This window comes from Syngnathus floridae, chromosome 8, assembly GCF_059516105.1.
Source record: "Syngnathus floridae isolate MCC-2025c chromosome 8, RoL_Sflo_1.0, whole genome shotgun sequence".
Classification (NCBI taxonomy): Eukaryota; Metazoa; Chordata; class Actinopteri; order Syngnathiformes; family Syngnathidae; genus Syngnathus; species Syngnathus floridae.
The window spans coordinates 2,390,322-2,407,553 of NC_142420.1; the positions used below are offsets into that span (position 1 = coordinate 2,390,322).

The 17,232-nt window shown below is 48.0% G+C and overlaps 1 protein-coding gene across 4 annotated transcripts in view; it reads left to right on the forward strand.

The window, feature by feature from the left end:
* sema5ba (sema domain, seven thrombospondin repeats (type 1 and type 1-like), transmembrane domain (TM) and short cytoplasmic domain, (semaphorin) 5Ba) overlaps positions 1 to 16,469 on the forward strand; it is a 41,367-nt gene extending 24,898 nt beyond the window's left edge. For 2 of the 4 annotated variants that reach the window (XM_088383152.1, XM_088383154.1), the window contains 19 exons: positions 155 to 217; positions 492 to 590; positions 820 to 1,033; positions 2,628 to 2,913; positions 5,286 to 5,421; positions 5,494 to 5,701; positions 5,772 to 5,979; positions 8,341 to 8,458; positions 8,519 to 8,703; positions 9,299 to 9,442; positions 9,569 to 9,716; positions 9,789 to 10,014; positions 10,625 to 10,840; positions 11,228 to 11,398; positions 12,121 to 12,171; positions 12,426 to 12,563; positions 13,019 to 13,063; positions 13,258 to 13,463; positions 14,865 to 16,469. In XM_088383152.1, the coding sequence (XP_088239278.1) occupies positions 155 to 217; positions 492 to 590; positions 820 to 1,033; positions 2,628 to 2,913; positions 5,286 to 5,421; positions 5,494 to 5,701; positions 5,772 to 5,979; positions 8,341 to 8,458; positions 8,519 to 8,703; positions 9,299 to 9,442; positions 9,569 to 9,716; positions 9,789 to 10,014; positions 10,625 to 10,840; positions 11,228 to 11,398; positions 12,121 to 12,171; positions 12,426 to 12,563; positions 13,019 to 13,063; positions 13,258 to 13,463; positions 14,865 to 15,041 (3,039 nt within the window). In that variant the 3' untranslated portion in view covers positions 15,042 to 16,469. Of the gene's footprint in view, positions 1 to 154; positions 218 to 491; positions 591 to 819; positions 1,034 to 2,627; positions 2,914 to 5,285; positions 5,422 to 5,493; positions 5,702 to 5,771; positions 5,980 to 8,340; positions 8,459 to 8,518; positions 8,704 to 9,298; positions 9,443 to 9,568; positions 10,015 to 10,624; positions 10,841 to 11,227; positions 11,399 to 12,120; positions 12,172 to 12,425; positions 12,564 to 13,018; positions 13,064 to 13,257; positions 13,464 to 14,864 lie in introns of all 4 variants that reach the window. The other 2 variants (XM_088383153.1, XM_088383151.1) reach the window with 2 other exon arrangements.
* Positions 16,470 to 17,232: the final 763 nt, after the last annotated feature.

The following is a 17,232-nucleotide window of genomic DNA, read 5'->3' on the forward strand; positions in this document are numbered from 1 at the left end:
AGACAATCAATCAGGACGACTGTTGCACGATGAGGGGCAAGATGGCAGCTGTGTCAAAGAGACGAGGCGGGACCGTAGTGGGAAATTTGAAAAGCTGTTATTTACAATGTACTCTCTCTCCCTCCCTCTCTCTCTCTCTCCTCTGGTCTCCTAGGCGACGGACTGGGCGCCCGACGACGAGACCAGGAGGTCCTGTCAGAGCAAAGGCAAAACAGAGGTAGGTTCACCCTGACTTAAAAACTTCGAACTTGTCCTCGCTTCAAACTTGCAGAAATGGATGTAAACATGGCCGCTGAGTAATCGTGTGGAAAATCAACTTTCTCTGATTGTCAGCCACAACTATTAGCTCGTTTGCTGATTTCGATTTTGTACTGATTGCAACCTTATTCACACAAAGGCGTTCAATCAATTCTCTTTGAAAATGGCTGCCTGGCATCGTGTCTCGATGACAAACGACCAGCTCGTTTACTTTGTTGATTTTTGTCGTGCAGATTGAGTGTCAGAACTATATCCGAGTGCTGCTGGTCAACAAGACCCAGGTCATGACCTGCGGGACCAATGCCTTCCAGCCCCTCTGCACCATCAGAGAGGTACCACGCTCCGACTTATTTTATTTTATTTTATTTATTTATGTTTTATTACGTTTTGTTTTATTTGATTTATTTTCTCTATGACCATATGACTCATTTTGGGTCTTTTTTCAAGTCGAAAAATTGTCACCATTTTTCTAACCTTGACTCAAAACAAAGGGTGCCCATCTTTGTTTCTCGAAGTTCTTTGTCTCTTCCCTCAACCAATCAAGAGATGACTTTGTGGCAGGTGGGCAACCTGAGCAAAGTGTTGGAACGCGTGAACGGCGTGGCCCGCTGCCCGTACGACCCTCGCCACAACTCCACGGCCGTGCTGACGGAGCGCGGGGAACTCTACGCCGCCACCGTCATCGATTTCTCCGGACGCGACCCCGTCATCTACCGCAGCCTGGGCGGGATGCCGCCGCTGCGTACGGCGCAGTACAACTCCAAGTGGCTTAACGGTAAAGCGACAAGCGAGCGGCGGATCGCTGGCAATTTAATCTGTTGTGTTGATTTCTATCGGACGCCTCGCAGGTTTTAGACTTTTATGTCAGGGCGAGGAGGGAAGCGGAGATGAAAGTGAGGAAGCGTGAACAACCGGCCTGACGACATAGTGGGCAAACGTAGATTGCTGATCCGTGAGCAATGGAAACTCGAACACACACACACACCTGACTACACACACATGCTGTCAGCGTTACAGAATTGCCTTTCTACCGGATTGGAAGGTGAGAATGAAAATCTCATTTCCAGCGTTAAGCCACCGCACCGGTTCAGACGGACTCAAGCAGGCGGGGGGATCAAGGTGGGGGCTGGATCCAATCAATCTGTTCCCTCGTGGGATTGGTCGTCAGCCAGGTGCCGACCGACTCGCTCACGTCATGCGCCCGGATAGCACAAAGAGCTAACTAGTAAACGAGTCAAAAGTGAATTTAATCTCGGTTGAGTTTGTTTGTTTTCATTCATAACTAGTTTTGCTGAGTAACTTGAAATTCGGTAGATGACACAAAACATCTCAAGTAGTCAAGTCTGATTTGTCTGATTGCAAGTAAATCCCACAAAGTTGCTTAAGTTTCCCAGAGTCGCATCCGTCACGTCCGCAAGACGGGAGCCCGCCGCCGCCTGTTTGTTTACGGCGCCCCCCCGCGCCGCTCTCCGCTTTATGGATGACGGCGCATTTGCAAAAATTACGCTTTACGACTCCTCTGTGTTTGGGCGAGATGCGAGGCGCCCGTATCGCTTACAACAAACACGGTGGAACCTTTTCTCTGCTCCGGCAGCTCGCCTCCCAGAAGGAAACAAAAGACTGAATAGAAGGAAATGTGCCGTCTTTTGTTGAATGTCACCTGTGGCAAAACGGAGGCGGAGTATGCAAATGAGGAGAGGACAGTGATTTTTCAAAAATGTCATCTTAGCACAAAGTGAATTGTGCTCTCTTTTCAGCACACAGTGGACATTTCACTTTCTCTCCAAAGACATCGAACAATTTAGCCTTGATGGATGACAATAGAACCAAACCCAAATGGCGCCACTCATCACGGCGCAAGCCTCCACTCGGACACGAGTCGTCACATGGATTTGCCATCAAAACATCACGTCCGTCCATCACCTGCTGTTTTTCATCCTCTCTCGTTTACACCTTTGGCATTTTTATTACACGCAATAATAGCCGGGTGCGGGGTCAGCGGCGGAAATGCCTACTGGACCTGAATGCATCAATGCTGGAGGACCCAAAGGAGAGAAGATAAATGTAGCAAATATCTCTGTTTGCCTTTTACGACCACACGCAAACATCTTGTACTCGTATGTCTTTTTTTTTTTTTTTTTTTCCCTCTACACCTGAATGCCTCATTTCGTTAAGCAACTGAACATTTGGGAACATTTTTACAACAGCTCCTGAGCTCACCAGGCCTCAAACACTGGAGAGTGTCTATTTTTACCACAAGCACTGAACGCATCACATCTAGAATTTTGTTTTTTTGAAACAAAAAATAGCATTTATATTCATTTATCCGCCGTAATGACCTTCTCCTTTTCCTCCCTTTGTCCCGGCAGAGCCGCATTTCATCTCCGCTTACGACATGGGCCTGTTCACGTTGTTCTTCCTGCGGGAGAACGCGGTGGAGCACGACTGCGGCAAGACGGTGTACTCGCGGGTGGCGCGCGTCTGCAAGAACGACATCGGCGGACGCTTCCTGCTGGAGGACACGTGGACCACCTTCATGAAAGCCCGCCTCAATTGCTCGCGCTCGGGCGAGATCCCCTTCTACTACAACCAGTTGCAGAGCACCTTCCACCTGCCCGAGCAGGACCTGATCTACGCCATCTTCACCACCAACGTGTAAGTCATGCCAAAAGAAAACTGTAGTTTTCGTAAAAAAAAAAAAAAAAAAGACTTTCACTACGTCTCACACCTTGAGGCCAGTTTTTTTTAACGACTGCACATAAAAGCCTCACATCTAGAGGACATCTTTCTTAACGACTGTGCCTGAACGCATCACATCTCGCGCGTTATTTTGGAAAGCACCCAAAAGCTTCACATCCAGAGTTTTTTTTACAACAGCAATTGAACGCATCGCATCAGTAGCATCATTTTTTACAGTAGCTGGGGAATTGACCACTATATCGCAGCTTTTTTTTTTTTTTAATAACGGCCCCTGAGCGCATCACACCTCTCGAAGGTGACTCACACAACAGTGGCTGTGCATCATCTCGAACCTGCACTTGTTTGTCGAGCAGGCGGAAAAGTGTTTTTGTGCTTTTCTTCTTCCTCCTTTGCAATAATGAACACCTGCTGCGTTTCCAGTAAGTAATTTCCTTTGAGTGCTTTATTCCTGGTACCGATGGTGCGTGCTGTTATTACTCGCCTTCCTTACACTAACTAATGACTCATGACACAAGCTTCTCATTAGATGATGCTGCAGTATCAGTAACGGTTTGTTCCAGAATGATGGGAATTTGTCTTGCAAATACAAAAACGTTGTCCGCTCTCCAGTGAGCTCACTCGCAGATGTTCCGTGTGACTAAAACGCCCAACGTCTCCACATGTCGTTTCACCGAAAACGATCCAAGTTGTCCCCATCTGGCTTTTTGTTTTCGATTTGGCGCTATCAGGGCTGACATGGCGATCACGTGACAATAACAGTCGACCGTTACGATCACGTGACAATAACAAGAAGAGCGAAGATGACGCCTTTCTCCTCCGTAGCTTTTCATCTCCTCCTTAAGATGATGGATTGATCGTGAAAATAATTAGTACCTGTGAAAAGAGGCTTGTCGAAAGTAATGTGAGGGCTTTAGCGTAGACGCAGGAGAGCGCCACAGCCGCCTTTTAATTAATTGGATGGTGGCTAAGATGCCATTACTTACTAATTATGAGTCTCCATCATTTGTGACTCGCTTGGAATGTACTTTCTTTTCGGCACACTCTCATCTAGGAGTGGACCTGCCAAAACAACTTCTGCGGCAACATGAAATGTGCTATGTTGCTTTAAATAATTTATTTCTAGCAAATTCAAAGCATGGACTTTATGCTAAACTGCTCCAAAAACTCTTTGATTGACATCGGTGGGTGTGATGATGTCATCATGTGACTCAGTGAGGAAGTCCAAATGTTTTTTTAACACTTATTTATGATCTCCGGAAGCAATTACACACACATCTGAGACTCTCTCAGAGTAGCCCGACACTGGCGACGTGCTTTATTTAGCGAGCCTTGCTTTATGTTTTCGTTCAGGTGTTTGCTGACTCATGAATAAATGCCGCCCTTGTTGTGCAGCGTGAAAATATGTATGTAATTCACGAGCGGTGCTGAGCGAGCTTTTTTTTTTTTTTTTTTTTCTCTTTGTCCCCTGCCACACTGGACGTCAGTGTGCAGCTGAAACATGGCCTCAGTGTGTTTATGGCTTTTTCATTTTCAGCAACAAAATGAGGCTGGACACAGGGAGTCTGACATTTGGCTTTGTCGCGGGCAATTTAGGGTCGTTTTGGCCATTCACGTTCGCCTCTTAAAGACAAACGACTCTTAGATTTCTTTTTGCGATCGCTACCGGATTTGGAAGCACGTACACGGAGACAGATGGGCAACGCTAGATTGAGAAGAACTAGAGATTTGGTCATTGCGTTTGGGCGCAACGTGGCAATCAAGTTTGATGGCTCACCATAAAACACTAATAACACAGCTCATTAACTTTTAGATTTTTCACTTAGCAACATGAAATTTACTTACCATGTCAATCATAAATGGACCTACAAAAAAGTCTACCAGTTAGTTTCTACGTGTTGGGAAGCCGCCATCTGGTCGTCCTCCCACAAGTCTCGCCGACTGGTGACGAACAAGCGCGTGGGCGAGCCTGGTGACAAACAAAAGAGAAGTCAACGTTAGGAAAGGAAGGAAGTCATTACCTCCTCTCTCTGTCTCTCTCGCTCCTTCTTACGTGACACCTGCTCTCCAAGTGAGACTTTAATTATGTTCTTATTGACTGCACGGAACAGATAGAGGAGCTCAGCCAGTAGCCAAACAAGACGTGCTCCTGTAGCGTGTACCCATTCATTATGGGGCGGGGGTGACATGGATCAACACACTAAACACAATGTTGACATCTGGAGTAACAATGACTACTTTTCTGTACTTCTCCTGTCTCATATCTAGTCTTCTGTACTGTCCTACCTCAAACCTATGATGTCATTTCCTGTCCTATGTTTCATCCCCAGCAACAGCATCGCAGCCTCGGCCGTGTGCGCCTTCAACCTGAGCGCCATCACGCGTGCCTTCAACGGGCCTTTCCGCTCCCAGGAGAACCCTCGCTCCACCTGGATGCCCACCCCCAACCCCATCAGCAACTTCCAGGTCAGTCTCACTTTGAGCATCATGAGTCGGACAGGAAAGGACAAACGGGTCTTCTTCTCTCTCCATGGTCAGTGCGGTACCATCGAGGACGAAGGTCCAAACGAGGGTCTGACGGAACGCAGCCTGCAAGACGCCCAGCGCCTCTTCTTGATGAATGAAGTGGTGCAGCCCGAGTCAGTGGACCCGCTGGTCATGCAGGATGACGTGCGCTTCTCCCACTTGGCAGTAGACATCGTGCAGGGGATGGACACGCTCTACCACGTCATGTACATCGCCACCGGTCAGTGCAGATAAATCCGCACGGTCGAAACGATGCGCAAAGTCAGGAGCATTTCCTCCACCGTGAGCAGAATACGGCAGCATCCTGAAGGCGCTGGCCACGTCCAACAAGAACCTGCAAGGCTGCTACCTGGAGGAGTTGGAGCTCCTCCCGTCCGGCGTGCGGCAACCGATCCTGAGCCTGCAGATCCTGCACAGCGACCGCTCGCTCTTTGTGGGCCTCAGCGACCGAGTGCTAAAGATCCCCCTGGAGAGATGTTCCACATACCGCACTGAGACGTGAGTCCATAGTCTCCACTTGGCTGCATTTTACTCCGCAATCTCTTGCTGTGGTCCACAGTGACCACTTTGCTGTATTATTATGCGCCAGACAATGTCGTAAATACAGGATGTCCTTGTGTACCAGTACTTTGTTCCCCAACTGATGCGTTCAAGGTGGCGTGTTTCCCTGCAGCGTCGCTTTGAAGCCGACCACGAATAGCCTTTGTTCGTCCAATGAAGGAAGGCGGTCGAGGTTGCTTCTGTTCTCTGTTGGCAGTTAATTCCCGCCGCCCTATAGGAACTGATTAAAACGTCCTCCGCTAGGATTAATTAACCACCTAAAAGTCTTTACTTTTTTTGTAGCCACGTTAGCAAACGGATGTTTTCAGGTGGCTCAGCGCTACCTTGTCGCAAAGCTCTTCTTATTGTAATTATTATTATTATAATAATACACATTAATATTTTATCTAACTCTGTATCTGCACACAACTACACACACACACACACACACACACACACACACACACAGAGGAGTCAGACAGTTGATCTAATGAGATGTCGGCAGTGAGAGGAACACGAAGATCCCCTCCAGCTGGGGACTGCTCACTCTGACACTTTTCCTCACTCCTGACTCGTGTCAACGTGTCTGTCATTTTAGCTCTTCACGTCGGCGGACATTTTGACAGCTTACCGAAGCCTCTGCAACACAAAAACGTCAACATGGCTAACATTAGAAATAACCAACGAATGGGAATATAGAACGCTAACTCAGTGACTTAATGACCTGAAGTGCAGAAGTAAACATTAATTTTACTTTCAGTTACATGCCCCAAGCAAAATCGTAAATGTATGTAAACCAAATATTTCCCGTTTCCCACCGCGTGGTCGTCGCGTAGCTGTTAGCTTCGCACGCTAAGTGGTGGTTGTATGTGTTTTCTGTGGCAGGTGTGAGCGTCTTGCGAGCAAATTCAATTAAGTGAAAGTGCTTTTAATGCCTCGCTCTTTTCTCGTATTGATCCACTCGCTAGCTCGCGTTGAGCTCATCCATCTTGTTTTTTGGTTACGCTGCTAAACCTTTTCAACAGCGCGTGATATGTAGCCTTTTACTGATTGCCTGTGCGCGCGCGTGTCCGTATTGGTGTGTGCACCTTTTCCTCTATTTATGGTGATTAGATTTGACCTGGCCACTTGGCACCTGGAGCTAATGGCGCCGTGTCATCCTCCGCCCGTCTCGCTAGCTCACCCCGAGAGCTGATTTACGTTAGCCGCAGCGACGCGCTAGCATCTCCTGCAATCGTGCACTAGCTAGGCTGCCATTGAAATTCCCAATATGTTTTGGCAGAGGTATTGAATGGCACTCAGTGTGTCACCCGGTGTCAACAGCTTGTCTCTAATTGGATGGCAGCAGTGTTGCATCACACACGTAGCGGCTGACTGGAGCCTTCCCGTCGCTCGGCTGCGCCCCGGGGAAAGAGCCTCGCCGCTGGGGGAGAAGCTGAGCGGCGTGAACTTGTCAGTGTGCTTCTCCCCAAGGAAAGCGGGAGTGCGTGTTATAATAGGCTACTGCCTCACAGTAGCGCCTCCGTTTTTTTTGGGCCGTGCCGATCATCGGCGCAATTATACGTGCGCACGCCAGATTTTAACGCGGACGCCGTAAAAGCTGACAAGGATTTTTACGACGAACGATCGGAAGCGACAATTACGCCAACAGACAATGCGCACGATTTATGGCCGCTGATGTTATGTTTCTGTAAGCCGCTAGCCTGTTTAATATTGAGCTCACGTCAGTGAAGCAGCATGTGGCTCATTGCCCAGAGTTGTTTTCATACGCCTGTAAACGATTTTATGTCAGAGGACCTTGTACATTGCAATCCGTGCATGTGCAAATCCTCCTTTTGCTTGTGGACGATTAAATCTGACAATGTGGTTAAAAATTGGAACGTCATTAAAATCGAAATTGCTGCATGTCCGTCGTCACTCTGCAATTTGCTGGTCGGGTCTGAATTTTGTCTTTTCAACATGCAAGGCGTAGTCGACTTTATCTTTGACTTTGACTGGCGCTCAAAGTTCCGAGCAGTTGAGCCGCAAACGAGAGCTCCTCGATGAAATCACTTCGCCGACCTTGAGCCGCTGACTCGCACCATTAGCCGCGCTCGCCTGCTGTCGCTTCATCTGCACCTGATGGCGCCTTTTAATAATGGGGAGGAGGCGTGGACAGGAAGTGCCGTGAAGGCCGACAGGAAGTGAAGCTAATGAGCCGCTTCAGTCGTCCTCATTAGCGGCCTAACATTCAATTAGGCGCCATTCAACAAGAATATCTTTTTAATCGGCCTTTTTGCCCCTCGATTTCTGAAACGATTGCAATTGCGCCCCCTGCAGGCTGTGCTTGGAAGCTCGAGATCCTTACTGCGGCTGGGACATGCGTCAACGGCGCTGCACTACGCTGGAGGACAGCACCAACATGAGCCAGTGGAAGCAGAACATCACGGCGTGTCCGGTAAGTCACAGTAACTTGAAGGTTGAGACTTGAACCCAGCTGTGGAACTTTGGTGTTTAGTTGCAGAACCAGACCAGGCACGGCGCTTTCGGAGACTGGACGGCGTGGCAGGCGTGCAGCAACGACGACGGCGTGGACGGCGTCAGCTCCTGTTTGTGCCGGTCCAGGTCATGCGACAGCCCGGCTCCTCGCTGCGGGGGCAGGAAGTGCGAGGGCGCCACCATCGAGGTGGCCAACTGTTCCAGGTGGGGGGAAGAGCCACGAGTCTTTTATCAACATGGTGAATACACAATTACTCCAGGCAGTCACAATAATATAGGATGTTTTTTCTCCCGAAAATTCACATATTGTGAATATTCAAATATTTTTCCCTAAAGTGAATTTAATAAAAAAAGATTCAAAATTCAAATTCATTCATCTCAATAATTTACTGGCTGTAAATAATACAATATCTTTAGATGTAAATTAGTTTATTATTTATTTTTATTTGTTTTGTCTAACTCAAAATATTAGTTTATTCAAAAAAATTAATTTGTCTTGTCTAACTCCAAATATTTTCTAAATTGACTTGCTGTAAATAAGATGTAAAAATATTAAAAGGCAGTTTTGCATGTACATTTTGACCCAATCCATTAAGAATAATATAATGAAAGAAATTGTCAAATACTTTTATGTTAAAACACGATTTGTTTTGAATCAGTAAGTAACCATTATTCACCGTACTTCTCAAACCTTGAGCCCATCAGTGAGTTGTTAAGCTCAAACGTGGCCCTTGAATACAAAGGTGTTTTTTTCAATCCTGGTCTAATGAGCTCCTATTATTGGTGTGCGTCGCCGTAGAAACGGAGGCTGGACGCCCTGGTCGTCATGGGGACAGTGCAGCACCAGCTGCGGCACGGGATTCGAGCTGCGCCAGCGCTCCTGCAACAACCCGGCACCGCGGCACGGAGGCCGCGTCTGCGTGGGGGCCGTTCGTGACGAGAGGTAACCAACCAAAAGTCTACACACCCCTGTTCAAATGCCAGTATGTTTTTCAAAAATATTTTAGCTAAAAAAAATACCTCTGATCCAAAATGATATTGTTCCCAAGTCATTGTGGTTGCTTGTTAGGTTCTGCAACGAGGGCGTCTCGTGTCCCCAGCCGGTCTTGTGGTCCCCGTGGGGCTCGTGGACCAAGTGCAGCAGCGAGTGCAGCGGAGGGGTGCACTCGCGGGTGCGGACCTGCGAAAACGGCAACAGCTGCCCGGGATGCGCCCTGGTAAGCCAGCGCCGTCTCGCCATCTCGTTGGACGTTAAACGTGGGAAAAATGACAATTGTGACTTTAACCAGGAGTACAAGGCGTGTAACCTGGAGGCGTGTCCTGAGGTGAAGCGGAACACCCCGTGGACGCCGTGGATGCCGGTCAACGTGACGCAGGGTGGTGCGCGTCAGGAGCAGCGCACCCGCTACATGTGCCGCGCTCGCCTGGCCGACCCGCATCAGCTGCAGATGGGGCGACGGAAGCTGGAGACCAGATTCTGCCCCAACGACGGCACCGCCGCCTGCGACACAGACGGTAAGGCACCTTTGATTTTATTCTCCATTGTTGGTTGGTCCTCTTCTTCAGACTGGCAAACGTGATCTAACATCCAGTTTGGGGTGTTAGCGCCACCTGTTGACCCTGCAAAGTAGCTCAGCTATTGATATTGATGTCACTTTCCCTTCCCCCCCTAGCAATGAACCCTCATTGAACCAAGATGCAAAAAAAAAAGTAATAAAACCCCTAAGGAGGGTCGTCTTGAAGTATTCATGATGTAAAAATAAAAAAAAAAGTTGAGGGGGTGTTTGTTGAGGGATTGACGACGGTTGCTTTACTTTGACGGAATGTTTTTCTCGCGGCAGCATTTCTCCTGCTGTCAAGACAAATGTTATTTTACAGCCCAGCTCTGTGCCCCCCCACCCCCCCCCACCCCACCCCTCAAGCATCCATCAGTGAATGCCTGCCCTCAAGTACGCATTCCATTGCTCACTGCAGAATACCCAACACTCACACAAGAACTACTCTGGACCTCCTGTAGGCTCAGGGCTGGCTTCTAATATTTCAGACCTCCAGTGCCTGCCCTTGAATGTGGCCGTGCAGCACCGCTGCATTTTCCACAAACTATTGATTCCGTTCTTGTCTGCAGACTTAGTGGAAGAGCTGCTTCGGACCCCGCCGGTCCGAGGGGCGAGCACCCCCGGCTGGTCTTCGTGGGACTCCTGGTCCGGGTGTTCGCAGAGCTGCTCCAAAGGCTACCGCACCCGACGGAGGTCCTGCGCCGGACCCGAGGGCAAGAGCGCCCCCGTGGCCTGCAGGGGTTCCCCCGTCGAGTACCAGGACTGCAACGTCCAGGCCTGTCTCGGTAAGAACCGCCGGCGAGCATACACCCGTGCCGGATTTCATGTGGATCAGACAAAATGTCCTTCCGCTCAGGATTTGGCGAGAAACTCTCTGCTATGTGTCTTCGTTGCAATCATGACACACTCGTTGGCCAGTGACAAAAGAGAGAATGGCTGCGAAATTGTAATTGATGATGAGATTAGCGGGAAGGAGAGCCAATATAGATTAGCGAGGTGCACGCGCGTGAATAGGGGCCTTAAATCACAGCCGCCATTACAAACTTTGCTTGTAAGTTGCAGGTCAAGAGCTCTCACTCTGACCTAAATATGCTGCGCCAAGTGTTTATGGGGATGCGGCAATTCTGTCTGAAAATGGCGCCCGTGTGTTAGTGATGATGCTTCGCTTGCAGTGAAGGGCGCGTGGTCGTGCTGGTCGTCATGGTCGCAGTGTTCGGCGGCGTGCGGCGGCGGCCACTACCAGCGCACCCGAGCGTGCTCCAACCCGCCGCCGTCCGGCGGAGGAGACATCTGCCTGGGGCTGCACACCGAGGAGGCGCTCTGCAACACGCACACGTGTGACGGTGAGAACAAGCACGACTTTGGAATGTTTTGAATTGTTATCTTCTCTTTCTGGGATATTTTCTGGGCTTTTTTTATTCTTGATGATGTGTGGGTGGGTGTTTGTTGGCAAGGTGTTTGAAGTCCACCTCCTGCTTAAATGGTCCCGTTGTCTCCCATCAAGCATTTCTTTCCCCCAGAGTGCTTTTCAATTGGAATTATCCCAGCTGCCAATCAAATGGCACACGCTCCTCCCGCCTCCCTCATAATTACTAACCGAGGGGGGGAAAAGGTAAATGACTTCCTGTCGTTACTCCCGCCGGCGGCGAAATGCTAATCGGCCCCCTTTGATCGTCTTTTCCCCTCTCCGGCGTCCTGTCAATCGACCGTTGGCTACACGGACTAGCACGTTACGGCGGCCATTTGCTAATCAGCCATCAAGTGTCTCTGCCTGTCACTCACGGCGATGATTAAACGATAATGAAGGGCGGCAGGAGGAACGGACGGTCCGCTGGAGTGACGAAGGCGCAACCTTTGTGTCAGTGCACATCGGAGAAAAGTTTTTTTTTTTAATTGATGGCCGCTGTCTTCGTTGGTGCAAAATTTGCCGATTACTGTGGTGACTGAGCAGAAAAGAAGTAAAAAAATGATTTAGATATATTTTGAAAACATCTTTTCAACCACCACTCGATACGTTGGCGAGCTTTCGGTGTGACGGCGCAGTCTTTTGTATGTGTGTGTCTAGATGCGTGTTGGGCCCCAAGGGAGCAGATGGAGGTCCAGGCTTACAGCGGAGGTAAACGCGTCCTCTGGTCCTCACTCCAGTAAAGCAAGGCGGTCTTTTATTTGCTTTCAGCACAATGGGGATTTTCTTCTTTTTCCCTCTCGGGTCGCAGGTTCTGTTTTTGGCCTACTCGTCATCTCCGGTGTGCACTGAACAAACTTGTTGACATCACGAGCTCTTGCGCTGTTGCTGGTTTGGGGTTTACGGCGGCTGAGGGTGCGGGTGGCGCTTTCTTCTCGGCAGTCATGAATGGCGTTTGTGTCCAGGTGGCTGGATGGCCTGGTCGCTGTGGTCGGCTTGCGACGACTCGGGGGTGCAGACGAGGACCCGAGCGTGCGGCGCCACCGGGGGCGCCCCCTGCGTGGGCAACACCACCCAGCGGAGGGACTGCAATGAAATACCTGGTGAGTTTGCAACTTTTTTAAATTATTCATTTTTATTTTATTATTTATTCTATTATTTATTTATTTATATTTGTTTTATTATTTATTTATATTTATTAATATATATGATTTAATTTGTTTTATTTAAAAATACATGAAAATTGCTTTCTTAACAAAATGGCCCGATTCATTTTTTTTAGCGCTACACAGCCGCCTCACTTTCAAAACCGTGACTTTCTTGGCTAAAAATTCTTCACCTTCACTTTAATCCCAATTTCAGATTTACCGAACCATGACTTGCTTGGCGAACCAAACAAGTTGTGTTGTGTCTTGTGTTGTCACCTTCAACGGCATGGTCATGATTGTTGCACGTGTGTACCTTCAGCCTTCTTGGTATTTGATGCATGTGTGTGTGTTTGTGCGTGTGCATGTGTGTGTGTGCGTCTGACCGTGTGCTCCTGTCTTCCTCTCTGCAGTCATCCTTCCCGCATCGGGCTTTGATACGGACCAGCACTGCGGAGGTAAGTGGATTAGCAGTGGTCTGACAAGCACCTGCTAGGTCCCCCCCCCCCCCCCCCTCCATCACGTGCATGTTTCCATGCATCTTCCACGCATGCTACATCTTCATGTCTGTCCACACACAATTTAATTTTCTAACAGTTAGTCGAAGAAATGAATGAGCCAAGATGGCTGTTTTGTTGTGGTCACCGAGCAGCGTTCACGTCCATCCACCTGATCGCCACCGGGGTGTCGTGCTTCCTGGGCGCCGGTCTCTTGTCCTTCCTGGTCTACGTGTACTGCCAACGCTTCCACAAGCCGTCGCAAGAGTCGGCCGTCATCCACCCGACCACGCCCAACCACCTCAACTACAAGGGCAACGTCACGCCAAAGAACGAGAAGTACACGCCCATGGAGTTCAAGGTCGGTCGACATTTCACCAGTAGCACAATCTCCTCCGTGTTCAACGCTTGAAAGATTTAAGAACCATAAATGTGCTCTCATGTTTTATTTACTACTTTGATTGCCGCATTCGTCTCGGCGGGCCGGGATGAAGCACCTGCTCACCTGCGCCTTATTAACGAGTTGCGTTAGCGCGCCGCCGCTAACACGCTCAACTCACGCCGTTGTTCTCCGCCGGTCTCATTAGTTTAACCACGAGAGGTTCTTCCAAATCTTGGTCTGCTTGCATTTGACCTCCTCCTTCGTACGGCAACACGTCGTCTCGGATGTTTAAATGAATTAAACGCAGCGTTTAGCCGCTTTAGCCGCTGACCTATTTTCCGCTCTCGGTCGATTCTTCCGGCTTTTTGGGCGACGAGAAATAAAGGTCAAACGGCTCTTACCGATCCCCTTAATTAGCTACGTGACAATGCTAATGATAAATGCTGGCTAAATCGATCTAATCTGGCTCCGGCGTGATGAGGTGCACCTGCACAAGCTAATGAGATCCGAGACGAGAGCAAAGCTGCCTGCGAAAAAAAACAGTGCCTTCGTGTTTTATGGCAAATTATCAAACTTTTTATGCTCCTCTTTCGTAATGATACAAAATTAAATTCCTTCTGTCGAGTTTAAGTGCTTGAAATGATGGCAGCCGTCCAACTAACTTTTTAATTCCACTATGAAAGAAAGGGCAAATCAAACCCAAATGGTTTCGCCTAAAAGGCGAGCCTCGGCGCAAAAACGTCCTGTGTCTTACCCTTGACCAAATCCTCCATTTTGTTGTCCATTATTGCACTGACGATGTTTGACATGAAACCAGATTACATTTGTTAAACTGATTTGCTTGCGCCTGTGAAAACACTCGCCAACTAAACACATCTGCCACAATGAATTAATCACCCTCACACCATGTGTGTGTTTGTGTGCAGCCCACAGACACACACACACGCAGTGTAAATAAAATAAATCTTTGAGGCTTTTTCCGCACTTGAGGTTTACTTTGGAACACCTTTGGGGTGCTGTTAAAGGTTTCCTTTTAGTGTGCTATAGTTAAACATTCGCTTTATTTTTGAGGCACGAACAGCCAAGGTACTTCAGAGTCTGACGCTGCATTCAGGGCCGCTGGGAAAAAGGCTATTCTCCACTTGGACCTTGCAAAGTCCAATGTCAAAGAGCTGAGCAACATAATCAACTGGATGGCTTTTCAAATAGAAATTGATTAAATGTCCTTTTCTTAGCTGAAGGTTTCGAAACTGTGAATTCCCAATTTACTTGAAAGCAACACAAAGGCGATTTCTTCTGTATAAACGTTTCGCAATACCAAAATAAAAACTGCTTTGGTTTGGTTTCAAAATGGCTGACCTTGCATTTTGCCATTTGCAGACGCTGAACAAGAACAACCTCCTGCCGGACGAACGCTCCAACTTGTTCCCGACGTCGCTGCAGCAGGCCAACGTGTACACCACCACGTACTACCCGCCCGCCCTGGGAAAGTTCGACTATCAGCCCAACGCCTCGCCCTCGCCCTGCCGGACCTACAACCACACCAACAACAGCTGAGGCTCGTTGACTCCGCTCGGACCACCCCCCCAACGAACTAGCCCCCCCCTTGCCGTGATCGAAGGAGCCGGAACTTTCCACCAGGAGAAAGAGGCTTTGCTTGACAAAAGTGGAGGGAACTTGGCGCCGTACCAAGCGAGGGACGGCGAACTTCCAAACGTCCTGCTGATGACTTGTCAAAAGACGTGCAAGGGGATGAGGCCAGTGTAAATAATCCACCGGGATAAAGACTCCCAACAGACCGTCCAACCGGATCGCTCCGAAATGAAATAGCGCGGGGGCCATATCAAATATGGCCGCCGTGTTGCGTTAGCGAGGGTTTGGAATAAGCTAGTAGATGACACTTGGTTTGTAACATGAATTGCGATTGATTGAAATGCTTGAAAGTAGGCCTTCAAGACTGGGTTTAAGTTAAGATTTAAGTTTTCAATAAGTGTTGGGGTTTCGAGTTAACTTTTTAAAGTTGAATGTCAAATCTAAGTGAAAGTTTCAAACCGGAGATTTAAAAGTAGGGTGTCAAATGAGGTCTGAGCTTTCAAAGGAGGGTGTCAAACTTGTCATTGGGCATCCACTCACAATGTCAAATTTACCAAGACAAAGTTATGGTTTTAAATTAAGGATTCAGAGTTTGGGTTTTATGGTAGGGTTTCAAGGATTTCAAACGTCAACCCTAATTTGAAACCTTAACCTCGGCTTGAAAGGCTTACCGAAGCTTCAAAACCTAACTCTATCCTGAACCCAGGCTTAATTTGAAACACTAATCTTGATTTGAAACATGAGTGTTGAACTTGGCCCCTCCTCCTGACTTTTAGAACCCAATTTAAGCTCACCCTTTGCAGCCCTACTCTATCTTTGTTTCAAGCTCTTTGGAAGCCAGTAGCATAGCACCACTAACTCTTCTTTGTTGGCAACATTACATTATTTCAGTTGGGTTTTTTTTTGGTGTTTGTGCGTACTTGTGAATTGGGGAACTGGGAACATTGGAGTGTGCACACACTGTGGATTTGTCCTTGTGAACAAAAATAACTAGGGACTCCTGTGTGTGTGTGTGTGTGTGTGTCGACAACATACACATTGACGCTGTATTTGATTCTAATGCCACTACTGTGCTGCTGTGTGTGCGTGTACATCCAGTAAATAGCCAGATGATGATTGACAGCCTGTAAAAGTTTGTGTATACATATGTGTACACGTATGTATATTCTGTCTTGTTTTTAGGGAAGCCTTATCGTCCGCACTCGCACGTATGCACAAACTGACGTGTGTGGGCTGGTGTGTGTGTGCGTGTGTGTGTTTTCTATGCAAGTTGTGGCGAGGGGCGTCTTGTCGTCCACACTGTGAATCCTTTTGCTACTTTCTATTTTTCTACCAGCAGCGCCGCAAAACTCAATAAAACTTCAAAAGGCCAAGCGTGGGCGCAACCACAAAGGCAGAAGTTTCTTTGTCGTGTTGTTGTTGTTATTGGCTTTCAAATGGGGTTAAAGTGGATTTGAGTTTCAAAACAGGTATAGGACTAGACATAGTTTCAAAGTCAAGTTTTCCGCTTCGGGTCTCGACTCTTCTACAATAATAATATTGCATTTTTGTCATTTTGGTAGCGAGCAATTCACTTCTACAATATTAACAGGCATGAGAATGGCAAACCAAATAAATCGCAAAGTCACATTGTGGCAATGTAAAACAGTTCTCCGCGTAATCAAGACATATGAAAAAACGTAGCGCACAAATGCTCCTGAAAATAAAGCAGATGTTAGTTAGGGTTAGTGAGGTTAGTAGATTTGCGCGGCGGACAAGCGAAAGCTCGCGAGTCGCCAAGGCTAATGCTAAAATCATGGTTTTTATAGCTTTCCGGAAAGTGAATAGTGCTACGCCCTCCCTCATCCCTACTTTCTGATTGGCTGTGTGCTCTGTGACGTCATTCGGACACTTGATTAGAAATCATGGTCAAAGGTGTCAAGCTCGAGTCATTGGGGCCGCATTCCAACATGTTCCCTCATTAAGTGCACCTGCGTGAAAACTTTTAGCTTCTGCAGGACGCGAAAAGAGCTAAAAGTTTTCACGCAGGTGCGCTTAACGAGGGTCACTTGGAAAACATATTGGAACGCGGCCTGAAGACTAGAGCTTGACACTTGAGTTGTATCAGATATTAGCCAGATATCCTTATATTATGGACAAACATACAGATGTATAA